Source organism: Falco rusticolus, chromosome 4 (genome assembly GCF_015220075.1).
Source record: "Falco rusticolus isolate bFalRus1 chromosome 4, bFalRus1.pri, whole genome shotgun sequence".
Lineage (NCBI taxonomy): Eukaryota > Metazoa > Chordata > Aves > Falconiformes > Falconidae > Falco > Falco rusticolus.
In genome coordinates, this window is record NC_051190.1 from 78,609,121 (window position 1) to 78,625,246 (window position 16,126).

Genomic DNA, 16,126 nt, shown 5'->3' on the forward strand with positions numbered 1-16,126 from the left:
TCACTTAGTTCTGTTACAAATACGAAGCTCTAAAAGTAGGGTACAGTAGTGGGTTTTTTTAATCAGTGTCAATTCAGTAACATGGTATGCAACAGGTAATATTTTTATGTTGTTAGAAAACAGTTGTTAAAAATAATTTTCTGTATGTGGACAGATTTGTTGGAGCTAAATAAGCAGATTTCAATCTCAGCCTTGTATCTGGTTTATTTTGAAGCCGCTATATGCAAAATTGTGCTGAGTGCTATTTTAAAAAAAGATTCCTTAATAGCAGTGGCTGACAAGCTAAAGATTTTACTAAATCATGGTCATCTGTAGGTCTCAAGTGTATTTGGGGTGGGGAGGAGGATAGTGGTTGCTGTCAAGAGCTGATCAGTTTGTCAGTAGAGGGGAAATCAAGAAGAAGCTGGGAGTGTGCATGCAATATGGTCTTGAGATGTCCCCTCTGCTGCTTGGTAGCAACAAAGACGAATAGAAATGCTTTGTGGAGGAGCTGCCTCTTGAAGCCAGACATCAGAATAAGAGCCTTACCACCAGCTACAAAGGGAAGGCTACTGAGATTGTTTATGGCCTGATACCCTTGTGATACCCTTGGATCCTCCTCAGGGCTCTGTCCTTAGCTGGAACCTTTGGCAGGTAGGCTGCTGTGGCATTCATAGTGCTCCAGTGCTCTTTGGCAAGACGGGTGAACATTGTTTCTTGCCAGCTTCCTCCTCATGTTGGAGCTTGTTGCCCACAAAGATGATCGCTATCAAACAGGTTAAAAATACATAATTCTAAAACCCCCAAATTATTAGCAAAGAGGTTCAATTCTTGGTTTTTCAATAGTGTTATTAGGGCATGGAGCAAGTCATCTGAGTTTGTATACTAAACTCAGTTGGAAACTAGAAGAGACTATCTATCTTTGGTGGCATTTTCAATTTACAGGCCATGTAGGGATGGATGTTAAATCAGTTTTCTATCTTTTGTGCTATGATTCAGGTCCATTGTTACCATGGGTGTCCTGCAAAGAAAAATGATACTTAATGACATCCTACCTTTTGCTTATAACTGTCTTTTGCATTAAGAATTGTTTTTAATGGAAGCTTATGTTGTCCCAATGCATATGACACCTTTAAAATATCAAGGATTTTTCTGTCTTCAGAAAACTTCGCTTTTAGGTGTATAGGTTTTGGTTAGTTTCTACTGACTTGCAACTGCTTGTCACCCATTCTGCCACCATTGTTAGAGCAAATGCAGCAGCTCTTTAAATTGATTCTAGGTTTTAGTCTTCTGTGTAATAATGAATTTCTCAGGACAAGTTAGAATGTATAAATCATTTTCCACATCTCTTTAAAATATGCTGTAACGTCACACAGGAAGTCCTCTGATGTGGAATGGCTTAAATGTAGAACGCTTAGGGGGAAAAAAATAAAATTTGTCTGTATGTTCCATAAATCCTATTGAATGAATTTGGGAATCTGATGATTAAAAATGAACAAGGAAACTTTTATAGCTTCTGGTGGGACCCTTTTTAGAGAATGCTGTCTTCATGTCCTACTCATTCATTTTGAAACCAGCCAGCCAGTTTTAGCAAAAAAGAAGCAGCAGTCATATTTACTGTCATGAAAGGTCTACTTAAAAAGCCCTTAATCCTGAATTTACTTCCAAGGTGCCTTCCTTTCGTAATACTATGCCTTAACATTTTTTCTGTTTTGAAACCATAATTTCCATTCAGGACATTTTTGGTAGCATGTATTTCTTAACCCCTCTCTTAAAACATATATCCATATCAAACTTTGCAAATACCCTTATGAATAGAAAATGTAGAGTACTTAAACATTCACAACAAACCTTTTCAGTAGTTACAGAAGAGAGAAACAAACTTGTTCTGTAAATATTTGTGCTCCAAGCATTTGGCAATAAAGTTGCTTTCCTAGTGAGCTCAAGCAAGTGTTTAGGTTATTTGACCCGTTGGCTGCCACCCTTTGCCTCATTCAGAAACAAAGCTGAGGGAGGAAGGAAAAAAAAAAAGTTTCACCTTTTCAGCATAATCAAATGTAACAGAGAGGAAAGGCAGTACTGTTGTCATTGCAAGTATTGTTTCAAAGGGATAAGGGTAGGGAAGTTTCATGCTTTGAATTTTTGTGGATATCTTCTAACAAGGAATTGTATTAGCTGTCTTTTTATTCAAATTATGCAAAAATCAAGCATTTTGCAGTGTTTGAGTTGAAAAACTTATGTCTTGACTACACGGGTCTATATGAATATGTAAAATGTAACAAGCATAGTGATTGGCACAGCAGATTCCTTTTTTTTCTTAAATGTTTGCTGAGAAGACTTGTAGATGATCATACAATACTGACTTGGGTTATGTTTTGGTTGCATGGTTGGTTTTTTTTTTTTGCTGTTGGAGCTCTGCATAGTTTGAAATATGTCTAATTTCAAAACTAAAGATGAGTTCCAAGTTTTGATAGGATGCATGTCTGGCAAATTAAGTTAAATTAAATTAAAACCTTGCTCTTTGCCCGAGCACCAGCATAAGTACTTCTGCCACTTCATGCTTGTTGGCTAACTAACAGTTTAGCTCCTGGGAGTTCATATAATTTATAGTAGGTAAAAATAATAATACTTGCTAGTTTAGCCAAGTGGAAGATAAACAAAATAAATAAAAACAAGATAATGAAAATCAATAAACCGATTTTTTTGTGTGAGCATGTTTCATTGTAGAATAAATTATCTTGTTTTACTTCTAAACTCATGAACAGTACTGTCAGTATAACTTACATTGTAGGTGGAATAATTATTCCTCTTTCAAGGGTACTTTCTGTCCCTAATTAAACATTAATTTAAATGCAAATTTGGTGCAGTTGTGTGGAAGTGGTGATTATAGCTGTTCCAAGTTTCTTAGAATTCTTGTATTAAAAAAAAAATGGTGTCAGATTCTGGTCTTCACTGGGATCAGATGAACCTTTAATGAGTTTTTTCCAAGTCCTTGTTTCCCACTTAAGTTCTTTGAACCTACAGAGTGCACATGAATCAAATGTTTCTTCTTTCTCTAAAATTAAACCAGGATTTTTGAAAAAGAGTTCGATAATATCTTATTACTTAAACAGAGGAAATGGAATTTTGTTTGTTTTAGCTTCTGTTGCATCTTGGAGAGTAGGAACTATAGTTCATATTTCTGTGTCCCTCTTAACCACCTCAAGTGTTCAGACTGAAAACATTGAAGAGAACTACTGTTTGCTTTTGGCAAAATATATTATGACAGTCTGCACTGAGACATTTATACAATTCCAGATTTCTCAGAATTCTGCATGTGTTTAAGTTCACGTGTGTATGTGTGCATATGCATAAAACTAGTTGATCTTTAGCAAGTTTTGGATAATCAAAGGTACACCATTTTTTTTAGTAGCATTTTAAGGATTTCAGAAATGCAGGGAAACTTACTTTACTATTATAGGAAGTTATACGCGTTGATGTACTTTGTGATCCCCTTCCCAGGTTCCTCCTTTGTGATGCTTCCCTCTCCTTTTCAGTAAAATTTGAACTTTTGGTTAAGGCCATTTAAAACACAGTATAGCTTCTTTCCCTCTTTTTTCCATCTCTCTTGGGAGCACTGGTGAAGCAAATTTGTATACTTCTCCTTCATATTCTACATGTAAGTATTTTCCCCTTCTTAGTCTAAGGAATAATTCAATGTTAAATGGTTATGCCTAACCTCAGAATCTTCAGAAATATTTGGATAATAGTAATAGGTTATTAATGTAATTATTTGGCAGTAACTAAATAGTTTAAAAGGTATTTATAAAATTGAAAAGAAGGTGAGGTTAGGGATAAACATATGATGTTAATGTCATAACGAAGATACTGCCATTTAAAGTTCATCTATGTAATCTTTCTCAATCCAAATAATAAGAAAAGAACAAATGACCAAGTGGAGTATGGATCAGTGATCTCCCCCGCCCCACTCCCCATTGACAACTTAAACTGGATTCCAATATGCCTGGATATGCCTTTTTCATTGTATATGGCAAGTATGTATTATACGAATGGAAATGAAGAAAGTTTGCAAAATGCCTTTCAGCATTTTTACTTTTCTCTAAGCTAAAGAATAATGCAGAGCTATTAAACTGGAATGCTTGGCTAAAGTATGTTTTTATTCTTCTTGTGTGTGGGTCAAGGCTTTAGTGTAGTTGGCTGTCATTAGTCACCTGAGTAATGTTTTATTTTGGGTAGAAATTTTGTTGCCTAAAAATTAAGATTATAAACCAGGAGGCTCAATTACATGAAGCTCTTTCATTGGTGTATTAGTTATCGTTGCTTTCATGGGATATTTTAATGATGCACTTCGGACGGAGGGGACAAAGAGGAAGAGATACCACATCATAGAACAATGAATTTATTGTTCTTAACTTTTCTTAGCCTGTCTGATGTTTAAAAGGAGTCATCACCTATAGTCAAATTAACCTCTAACTCTTTAGGCTATTTCTTTCTGTAAAATTTCTGCAGGGCCTTTGAATACTTCAGAAACATCTGAAAAGTCATCAGACTTTATCTTCTAGTGCTGCCGTTGCGTTTCTTTTAAATGTGGCAGTTCTTAAAAAACATTATTGCTTCCCCTGTAAAACATGGATTTATGTCCTTAATCTTTGCACCCATCCCCCAGTGTAGTTAGTCTGGAATGCAGGCTAGATACAGTAATTAGAGAGAAGAGCTGGCGATAAAATATGAGATATTTGGAGTAATTCAGTCTTATTTGAGATTTAGGTAGGTTGATACTCCATGCAGTCATTCTGATCTAAATGAAGTGGAAAGAATGTAGGTGTATATCCCTGACACGGGTGGAAAAGCAAGGCAGAATTACCAAACGTGTTGGAAAAAATGCTAATCTCTGTAAGGTTGGGTGAGTTAGAACAATGGTAGTTGTGATTTACATTAAGACTGAAGAGAGCAACCAGATGTGGTGTTCTCACCGTGTCCTAGCCCATGCACATGCTTTAAGCATTGTGTCCACTGAAACTGGGACCGTGAACCTTCACATATCAAAATATCAGCGATCCTCCTCTTGAAACTGTAGCATGTGTTGCTTAATGTTTTCAAGGTTCTCCTAAATTTTTTAAAATCTTAGTTTCTGAATATAGAGTAGCAGGAATAATCCTTCAGTTTCATGAAGTTCAGTTCATATTTAAGTGATGCTGTAAATTTGTTTTGGCTCTGAAATATTACCAGTTTGACAGATAGTGCCTGTGACCTCTCTTAATGCAGTTTTTGACTTGAGGTGCAGCAACTTTGGTTTCATTTATTGTAATCCAGAAATTTTTCTTCAAATACAGTTCTGAGGTACTTTTTAAACTTTCATTATTTTTTTAATATGTTTAACACATGGGAAGTACACTTGCCGCTTCAAATGAAGGCTTCCATGGATAAGCCTGTTCTGTAGAAGTTGTAAATAAAGAGGGGAAAACAATTTTCATGAAATGTGGCATGTCAAGGGTGCTGTATACCCCCATCTTATTTGTGATGTAAGTTACAAACTTTGTGAGATATGAGGTGCTCAGACATGAGCTAAACTTACAAAAGTAGAGTTTCTGTTTGCACATAAGAAGTGTGGAGTTCTTTTGTTTGGGTTTTGTGCCCCCCCTTTTTTTTTGAAAAAGCTTTTGCTTGGATGTAAGCGTTTTAGGTTACAACCCTGAAACTTTTGTCATATGTGGGTTACAGTGTATTATAAGCAGCAATTTCTAGGGTTTGAAGAAGACTGCTTGCTATAATAATCTAGTAACTGCTTATGTTGTGTTATTTTTTAACCTTTTTTTCTTCTTTCCATCTGAATATAAATAGCACTTCAGTGTAACATTGCCTGACCAGTACTGTGCTATGGACCTCATATAGTATTTGTAATCTAATACTGCAAATAAAATTGAGGGACACAAATAGCATGCCCCCTCTATACTGATACTTTTATGTACATTTTGAAATGCCCCCTCTATACTGATACTTTTATGTACATTTTGAAAGACTGGGACTTGACTCAATTTACCAGAGATTAAAAGCAATCATGTATCCTTGTCTCAAGGGAGATAGTATTTGAGTGGAAGAGAGTTGATACTTTGATAAGCTTTAAGGATTCCCATCTCTCTGCTAACAGTCACCAATACTGTTGGTGAAGTTCTTCAGAGTGTTGCTATAAGTTTGTTTTTTGCCTTTGCTATCAATATCTGTGCTTATTAAAAAATACTGGCAAGCTCTTGCTTTCTACATATATTTTGTGGGTTTGGTTTTGGGTGGTTTTTTTGTTTTGTTTTTTGTAACAGTTACTTCTCTTTGTTGAGAAACTCACTTTGGCTTTTTAGATGCTCCATGTCTTCTCTGTTCTGGTTATTAAGCTGTAGTTGAAAGGCTGTGAGCTTGTAGTGATCCTTGGTACACCCTCCTGCACTACAGGTAAATATTTAAGCACCTGAAATGCCTGTTTCTGCTTTGTCCTGGAGTAGTCCTCCATGCTATGAAGCTGCGTTGTGCTCAGAAAACACTCTTTGGAAGATAAATTTTTGAAGAATTCCCTTTGCATTGATGTTTTTTCTGGTTTCGTATGAGGTTTCAGCTGTATTTGGGATATAGTAAAATACTTTAAGAGAAAGTCAATTTAAACTGGAAAGTAAATTGTAATAGATTGTGAAAGCCCATGATTTTGAAAAAGGAGCAAGTTTTCCCCATTTTCTCTAGTTGTTCACAAATCTGCAAGCCAGTTCAGTGTTTAAAAAACAAAAGCAATACAATGTCTTTGAGGCAGAATTCAGGGAGGTGGTAAGTACCCAGTCTGCAAGAACAAGTACTTGGTTAGAACATGGCTCTGCTAAAATGCAGAGCAAGCGAATGCACACACAGGTGGTGTGCCTGTGGCAGAGGCTGTGCTTTGGTTGGGGAGAGTCATGGGTTGCTTGGCTGAGGGAATCCCATATGTTAAATAGCTAGTTTAACACTTCACTCTTAATATTTTTTTTTTCATAACTGCATTATCTTCTGGCCTCTTCTGCAGACCCCCACAAAGAGAGTCATATAATAAATATGCAGAACCCTAACTTTTATGAAGACTTGTTTTTCCCTTTCTGGGAACATGCAGCAAAAACTTCATTACTGATTTTTCTCCATTGTGCTTTCTAATGGCTCATGCAGCTTGCTGGGCCTTTGGTGGAATATTCCTGGTGGTGTAAAAATAATGGAGAAAAATCCTCACCAAACACATGGGAAATGCAGGGCTGGTGGAAAACACAGGAGGGGTATGTAGGCCTGTGCACACAAAGTGACTTGGCACATGAAGTACTAGCACTTAGCAGTGAGGTGCTGGGCAGTAGGCCATATTAATACTATGGCAGTGCAATGATTATTAAAGTATAGCCTGTGCTCTGAAACTACAGCTCAGTGCTTAAAGGTGCCTGGTGTGGTGTGCTTGGCTTGGGTGGCTGGCGCTGGAGGGCTGCCTCCACCTCCCTTTGCAGGGTAGTGAGGGAGAGGAGCTGCAGGTGTTTTTGTGGTGTTCTCCAGGGTGATGCCTAGCCTCCTTCCTGAGCAGAACACTGTCTGCTACGTGTGTGGGTGCTCCAGAAGTTTCTAGACCCTAGAGAGGAAGCAAGAGTAGCTGTGGAGGAACAAGGTTTCCATGCAGGAGAAGGAAGTCCCAGGGGGTGGTGGATCCCAGGCCCTATGTGTCCTGCTGGGCTGGGGTCCTGTCTCCTGTGGTGAAGTATCAGCAGTGGTCCCCTCCCTGGAAAACCTCACCGCCAAATTCTCATAATTTTCATTGTTACAGTTTTATTTCTTGCAGCCTTATTGTGAAAGATTCAGCTAATACTAGTAGGAACTGTTGAAAAAAAAAAAGCCTGTTTGTTTTTTCTTTTCACAGATTTATATATGTGTCTGTAGACCTGAGTTTTATATGGTTCATACCTCAAACTGTCCATGGATTTTAGATGTCCCCATTGCTCCTCTGGCAGCCAGTGACTCTTGTTTGGAAATGCTGGTGGATAGCCTCACTTTTCCAGTAGTCTTGTGGTAAATAAACACAGGAGTTGGGAGATCTGGCTTACAGACCCTTCTCAGTCTTTGGGGTTTAACTTCATAAATCCTGCATCCAAGGACAGTCCAAACTTCTGGCCTTGCAGACAGGGCTGGAAAAGGATTACCCATCACTGTTCTGCTCATGTAGGTTGGTCCCAAAAATAATAAAAAGTGTATCAAACTCTGCATCAAGTGAGCTTTAGCAAGAAGGAATTGATTAACTGGCCCAGTGATTAAGGAAGACAGGTGGGAGGAGTGAATCCTGGCTTTTGGTCTCTGTTTGAACTTTTTTTTTTAACCTGGTGGTTTTCCAAACTGTCCATTGAGTGGAAACTAGAAATGGATGCCAAAGTGCAGATGTGAGTAGACAGGTAAGGTTTTCTTTGATTGTCGGGCCTCAGATTCCTTCTTCGGTGACGTGCATTGCCCTGCTCCATGGTAAATGCAAGTTTATGAAGCCTTAGTTTTCTATATTCTTTTTATTTATTGAGATTATTACTGCTGCTTATCAGATCCTGAAGTTTATTTTCACGTGTAATGCCTGCACTCTGACACTGCAGATAGAGTAAAGCAGTAATGTGTGCCAAAAGGTTTTTTTGGTTTTCTTTTCCCTTCTAGACACCTAGCTGTTGGGCTGAAGAAGGAGCAGAAAAGAGATCACATCAGCGTTCAGCATCATGGGGAAGTGCTGATCAACTAAAAGAGGTGAGAAGTTTTGCACAGTGGAGCCTTTCAAGTTTTAATATGCTTAAGACATTTTTTAATTCCTATCTAGAGTCCAGGAAACTGCACCCTTTCCCTCTGCTCTGTTGTTTTTGAAACAGGTTTTACCTCCAACGTAAGAGTTGTTTTAAGAGTGGTTGTTATTTTATGCCTGTTGGATTTCCTCCCTGCCTACTACACAGTATTGGCTGTGAAGGAGTGGCCAGAGTGAGTGCCGTGGAACCAGCTTGTTGTTGCTTACTAACTTTTCTCTTCAGAGTTGCCTTAGCTAGTTTTCTGTTCTTTAACACCGCTCTCCTGAAACAGGCAAAGTATAAGTTGGTATGTTAGCATATTCTTGTTTAGAAATGTCATTCAAGGTTTACAGCGGAGATAGAGAGAACATCACTTTGATAAATGAAGAAGGAGGGTAGGTGTTGATACAGTAACGGTATGATTACTTGAAATGCTCTTTAATCATATGTATTTTTCTGTAGACTACAATTGCAAATAGAAAGAACTCACCAAAAGTTAAGTGGATTCACATCATGAGAAAGTAGATAAGAGTAAAAGCTGAAATGACAGTATTTCAGTTTTTGTCCCAATAAACTCCATTCTGTTCAGAGTTCATGTAACTCTAGCTCTGTCCAATACCTAAGGGCTGACCTGCAGTCAGCTCCATGCCCCTGTCAGGAGGGGTGCAGCCTCTTCAAGAGCTACACCTTTATTTTTAAGAAGTGGATCTTGCAGCATGTTCTTATGGGATGGCACTTTTCCCTGATACTCTGGGCTTTTTGTGTCCTCTCTCCTGGCTCCATGTTTAAAAGGACATTCAAAAATGAGAAGAAAGTATACGTTGCCTGAGGAGACGAGGTTGCTGGCAGTATATAGTCCTCTTCCAGACAGCCAGTGATAGGAAGAACAGTTGTCAAGAAGGGCAATGTAAGTTTGATTACTTGAATTTTAAAATCAGATTTGACAAATATGGAATAATCTTGCATTCCATTGGTGTCAATAGCCTCATATTTAAAGATGAGGACCTGGGCTAAACAGAGGTCAATCCAAAGAGGGTTGTTTATTCCTGTCTCATTGAATACCTGTTACGAAACCCATCATAGGTAATTTATTAGTACACGGGCCTTCAGGTGCCTGGGTGACTTCATCTGCAGCTGTGGAGAAGCACTCAGAATTGCAGATTAAGTGACCGGAAATTAGTGCAGAATGAGTTTTGTGTCTGCAAAGTTTTGGCTTTACCTACCAGCACAAAGGAATTGTAGCAGGGGCAGGAACAGCATCAGCATTTCCAGGGTAACGCTTGCTTGCTTTAACTGAGAGACCGTCCCTCGTCTTCTGGCAGTTCCCTATCAAGTTCTGCAGCAAGCAGCTTTTCTTCACCACAGGGCTGTGGCTGTCAGTGATAGCGAAACCTTCAGCATGTAAGCAAGTCTCTGCCATTTGATAACAGTGATCCATTGTGCTGGGTTGCCATCTTCTTTATGGAGTGACCACAAAAGAAATACAAGAAATGCGGGGCCAATGTGTCTCATGGTTCCTTTCTGATAGAATACAGTAATGGGCAAAATGGGATGTGTGGAAGGGAATTGTTTCTATCCAAATTTTGCAGTGGTTATTCACCCCCAAACCTCCGCTTGTCATCTCCATTTGATAGTTCTTCCCTTTCCTCCAACAGTTGTCTTGCCTTTTCTAGTTCCCCAGGTTTATAGTCCCAGTGTCATTCTATGTGCATTATCCAGCCAGTTTTTGCCTATCTTCCCTTACTTGAGCTCTTACTCAGGTACTTTTCAGCTTTCTGTCTGCGTGCTCTCTCTCTCTCTCTCTCTCTCTCTCTCTCTCTCTCTCTCTCCATTTTTTGACTTCTATTTCATGCCTTTCTTTTTTCCTTTCCCTCCCTGTAAGTCCTGTTCCAACTTCTCTGTCTGGCTACTTAATGCCTGTGTGGTAGGTGTTAAGAGTTTTTCAATACCAACAGTATCTCTGCACTCAGTTTCTTTGTGCCACAGTAATTTGCAGTTTCTGGAAGGAAAAATTCTCTGGGGCACTTCTATTCAAACTGTAAAGCCCACTAGGGACAGAATTACTTGCAAATGCAGCTGTCAGTTCCAAACATCTTTCTTGACCCTGTGCAAACTGAAATTTTTGTTAAAGTTTTGCCCAATGTAAAGATTTTTCCAAGGGAATAGAGGGGCACGTTCTTCCAGAGCATTGGACAGCAGAGCTTCCCAGGTAAAAAGCTACCATGATGTGTTTTAGCGCATAACATGGTAAAATGATTTCCACCTCCCTTTCATTTTAATCTCATTCTTAAAACAGCTCTTAATACTTGTACTGAAATCTCTGATGGGAAGGGGATAGGTGAACTGGATATGTTACATGGTAGACTTCAGAGAAAACTTGACAAAGCTATAGGTAGCTGAAAGCAAGAGCTTAAATAATGGAAATGAAAGTATCACCTCTCCTGGGCGACTGCATTTGTTATGAGTAACATAGGTAACTTGTTCTGCTCAGCATTTGGAATTGTCTCCCATAGATCTGACAGTAAACAAGTAGATAGCTGTTTACAGTTTCCTTGGCTTGTCTTAGCAGTTTGGATTCATGTTTTCTTGTTCCAACAATTAACGGACTGATTTCTAGCATGTATTTTTTATTCTGTTGATACTGTAAACTAGCCAACTACTTGTATGCATAGTTTTAATTGTTTTTGATAAAGATGATTGAATGTACTTTTAAATTTAAAAAAAAATAGTGTTTTTTTTCTTGGTTACTTTTAGAGCTATTGCAATTAAATTCATTTATTCAGCACAACTGGGAGCTCTTTTTAGAAGATGTACATTTAAAAAAACTAAAAACGAATCTATAGACTTCAAGATCCCAAGCAAGCAATTAATTCTGTATTACCACATTAAAAAAAAATTCATTTGGGGTAGTTGAAAATCATTTTGCCCTTGAATTGAAATAGGTGAGTGTCAGGATTGAATCTGTCTAACAGTGAAACAGGCAATGCTTGCTTTATTGTAGTGGGTCTATTGAAAAATTTAAAACTCCTCAGTTCTCAATATGAACTTTGTAATGATAGTGTGCTTTTTTAATCACTTCCTAATAAAATTTACCTTTTTTTTAATCAGTCTGAAGAGTTCTACTGCTTGTTTTTAAGAAGTCTTGAATATAACTTGAATATAACTAAGACAATGCCAGACTCCTTTAACATTATTTTAAGAGATACACATCTTAATTGGGAGATAAAGATTGCTATTGGTCTTTTTACTGGACACAAACCAAGCAGTGATTTGAACCACTGGTATTTTTTTTCCCTTTCAACCTGAAAGTTAGGTTGAAATTCTGTTGAATAGGGATAATTTTAGTTATAACTTACCCTGAAGTGGAATGTACTCAGAACTGGAAAACCCCCAGGATTTAAAACAAATACTTTTCAGTTTGTGTAGGTTTTTAAAGACATGAGTATTTCAGACAGCTGATTTTTCACTTCTCTTAAGCACCTCTGTATGCTGGATCTGTTACACTGACACCAGCAAACCCCACTGGAAGATCCCTTTTGCTCTCACAGAGTACTTGAAAAGGACTTTGGAATAAAAGGGAATCAAATATGAGAGCTTGCACTTTTTATGTGCTTTCATATATGAATTGAAAGATTGCATTCAAAGACTTAGGTTGAATTTCTAATGCTTATTTTGCTCTTTGACCTACTGGTTAACTTGTTTATTAACAAATGGTTCATGAATGAGTTAGAATCTGCTCTCATTAATGAGGAGTTTGTGGCTTGTTCAGCAATAGGAAGTTACCATGTTGTGTAGCCTGATGTATGTATATGTGGCCAATACAACCTATTGACTGGTAAATATTAATGAGCGTTTGGACAGGAATGCTGAGATGTGACGTGTTCCTTCGTATTAGTAGTCTGCAGACCTAGGTCTCTTCAAATGAAAAACTATCAGGATACTCAGATTATTCCAGTGTTGTAAAGAACCAAACCAGTTTGCTTATTTCTCAGGTTTGTGCCATTAGTTGTATTAGACTGCATGAATATTACAAGTGGTGTAGACAAGATTCATGTTTATTTCAAGTATACTTTTAGCTGTAAAATTAATCAGCAAGCAAAAAATATAGGTATTTTTCCCACCTTCTTGTTTGTTTAATAATCTTTGGTCATCTTACAGTTAGTTGTATAACAGTAAACCATCAAGGCTGAACTGCAAGTTCGTGCCCTGAATGACCTGATGTAGGTTTATTACTGTTAGGATGCACTGATCTTTGTGTTTTCTTGGGGGTTTTTGTCAGCTTGTTTTGGTTTTTGATTTTATAAAACTTTAAAGTACATGAAGAAAAGAATCTTTCTGATATGTTAACAAATATTGCAGGGAACAGCCTCTCGAAGAGGAAAGGCTGAAAACATCTTAATCTTTTTGAAATGCGCACAGATATGTGCCTTGTGTTCCCCTGCCATACAGTCACGTGAGAGGACTTGCCAAGTATGAATTAAAAGCTAGATTTTGAAATTTACTACAATATATGTTTACACCTTGTAAAGTAGCAAAATAATTTTAAGTAATTGTATCTGAACAATGTAAGTAGGGTTCCAATTGTGTTTGTTCCTTGAGGAGTTCCTTGATTTTTTAAATTTTTTAATTTTTGTGTTTTCAGCTGTATCATCTAAGAAGACACTTGTGTTATTCTGCCCACCTTCAAGCTAGGTAGACAGGGAGAGCATTTGAATTGGTATACTGAAATCGTGACATTTTATGGATCTGGGTGCACATATGTGCAAGGCTAAGGCTTTAATGTCTTCAGCAGCTTGATGGTTTAGAGGATACACATTAGATCTTTTGTGATGATTTACATGTGTTCCTTAATGTGATTGTGTATGCCTCAATCACCTTCATGCTCAGTACTTGGGCATGTGAGGGAAACGGTCACCCCAAACCCTTTCTGTTCTTAGCTGCCCTGTTAAAATGGAGTGGTTTTTTACTGCACTTTTTCCCCCAGCATAGCACGTTATTCCTTTTCTGCCTCGTCTTCCTAAATGAAATATCTGTATTGCTGCCCTGAATGGAGTTAAATTTCAGAATGTATTTACAACAGTGTAATGGCTGGATTTTCCAGTAAGTAGATGTTTCCCTGATATCCCTTACTTTGCACCGTTTTCTTTGCACAGTCAATTCCCTAGCTTGTATTGGTTGCATTGGTCAAGTGCCCAAGAGACAGAATCTGCTGTTTCTTTGAGATACTTGCTAAGACAGGTGCCATCAAAACATACATTTCAGACTCTTCCCTCACTACACAAATTGTATGTTTTCCTAGGATTAATGTACCTTATACCTGTCTGCAGCTCACTTTGGTTATGTTTGATGCTCTGGTTGTGCTTCTCTGCTGCTGGGGAAGAAGGTGAAGAGAAACTTTGAAGCTAGCACAGCTACCTCTTCTGTTAGTATTAGTGGCTTTATTTGAGTTTGAGATGGAAGATAATTGCAATAAAAAGACAATATTGTAGAAGGAAAAAAGCTATTGGGATTTAAAGATTAGCTTTAGTAAGTGGTGAATCTCAGTGAAGAGATGGAGCATTGTTTAGTTTGGAGGATTCTTCTGTCTGTGTGCTTGGTTGCACTACCTGCTTAGTGTGGCTGCTCTGAAGCTGGATTTTTTCTGCTGGCCTCTGTCTTCTGTGCTGGAGGATGAATAAAAAATGGAAAATTCCTTTTTATATGCCCATCCTTCCTTTCTCATTTTTTTTTTTTAATCTGATGGTAACTACCACATCATGGAAAGCTAGGGCCCTTCAAGTTCAGGGCTAAGGACAGATGATCTGGTAAGGCATATCTGTTTCTTCACTGCATGGCGTGTTTGGCTTCAGCGATTATATCGGCTCCAGATACACAGTCAGATTCGTCAACAAGTTTTCATTTTTCTGTTTATCCCCAGTGACACAAGAAGTCTTTTCTTTCTCTTACTGTCAAGAACTACTGACTGTCAAAATAAAAATACTCTTGAGGTGGCTTAGAGAACCTCAGATTCCAGGGGCCCACGATTCCTTTCAGGGTATCAGAACTTCAAGGTTTTGGTTAGCCTAGAGACATACCAGCCTATCAACACTCTCCCATTTAGTGCTTTCACTCTCCAGGTTTTACAGTGAGAGGCTATGCTTTCAAAGATTCTCTGTTTGTGACAGAAATCAGTCAGCCAGATCTCTGAGGTGGAATTGTATAGATCTTTTTTTATAGCATGTTCCTGAGGAAAGCTCAGAAAGCCAGATTTTATTTAAAGAAAAAAATAGGATATTTAACTTTTTAACTGTGAGGAAGCACACAGCATCAAGGAGAGGCAGCAGAAATGAAAGATTCATATACAGCTCTCCTTGCTTTCTGATTATTCTTGTAGCCAGCCATCTTAGTCTACTGCTGCCTTCTGATCTGGGCATCTTTTTTCTCTTCTGTTTTTAAAGGGGAAGATGAAGGTTATTTCCTTGTTCTCCCCATTCTCATGTAAGATCTACATCTTTGTAGAAGTAGGTATACTTACCAGACTAGTCACCTACTTGCTTTTTCATCTATCTGTGGAGCTAGGTTTCCTAATTGCCATTACTCCTACTGAGAGAATGAGGAAGTTCTGGGCAAAATATTTTTTTTGTAGAGGTAAAGTATGTCCACAGATTCCTTTTAAATTTCTTCCAGCATGGTACCTGACTTGCACCTTCCATGGAGAGATTAGTCTCCCAGTTCTGTAAATCTAGCTCGTCTGTGTTAGAAACTCAGTCGTATTAGGGCTCTGTCTTTCTAGATGCATTCTACACGCAGACCCTTTTGGAAGTCTGTTGCTGAAAGGTGAAAGTATTCAGCCATTTCTGATTAGCAGTTCTCCGAATATGGGTAACGAGCTGTGGCAAGACTTGATATGAAGCCTTAAAGGTGGATCCTTCTTTAGGGAGTGATACCAGAAATACCACAAAAAAAGTTGACAGCCTGGAGCGGAGCTCATCCAGACCTCTTCACCAAGCACTCTCATCTCTGAGACTGTGAAGAGTGATGTGAAGTGGTTCTGTACCACAGAGTTGCTTTGCAGAAGCTCTAGTGATACATCCAGCTACTTGGAGTTAACCACGGAGTGCGTACGCTTGTAAGCTGTCACTTGGAAAGAGAGGTTACTTTTCTTTGAAATATGAATTCCATGTGCATTCGCTTCTCCTTACTTGCTCTTTAGGTTTTTAACAATTGTATCGCTAGCTGAGTTAAAAATTAAATGGAGCCATGCATGCTCTGCCTTATAAGCTAGCGTGCTGAGCATGAGGAATAGTGGGGCTGGAACCCAAAGGAAAAGATTATCCAGTCTTAAGGAACCATCTGTACCTGTTGTGTGAAAT

General features: G+C 38.3%; 1 protein-coding gene across 2 annotated transcripts in view; it reads left to right on the forward strand.

Moving 5' to 3' along the window:
• GLCCI1 (glucocorticoid induced 1) overlaps positions 1-16,126 on the forward strand; it is a 58,349-nt gene that overhangs the window by 21,141 nt on the left and 21,082 nt on the right. For both annotated transcript variants that reach the window (XM_037383111.1, XM_037383112.1), the window contains exon 3: positions 8,656-8,742. In XM_037383111.1, the coding sequence (XP_037239008.1) occupies positions 8,656-8,742 (87 nt within the window). The remainder of the gene's footprint in view (positions 1-8,655; positions 8,743-16,126) is intronic.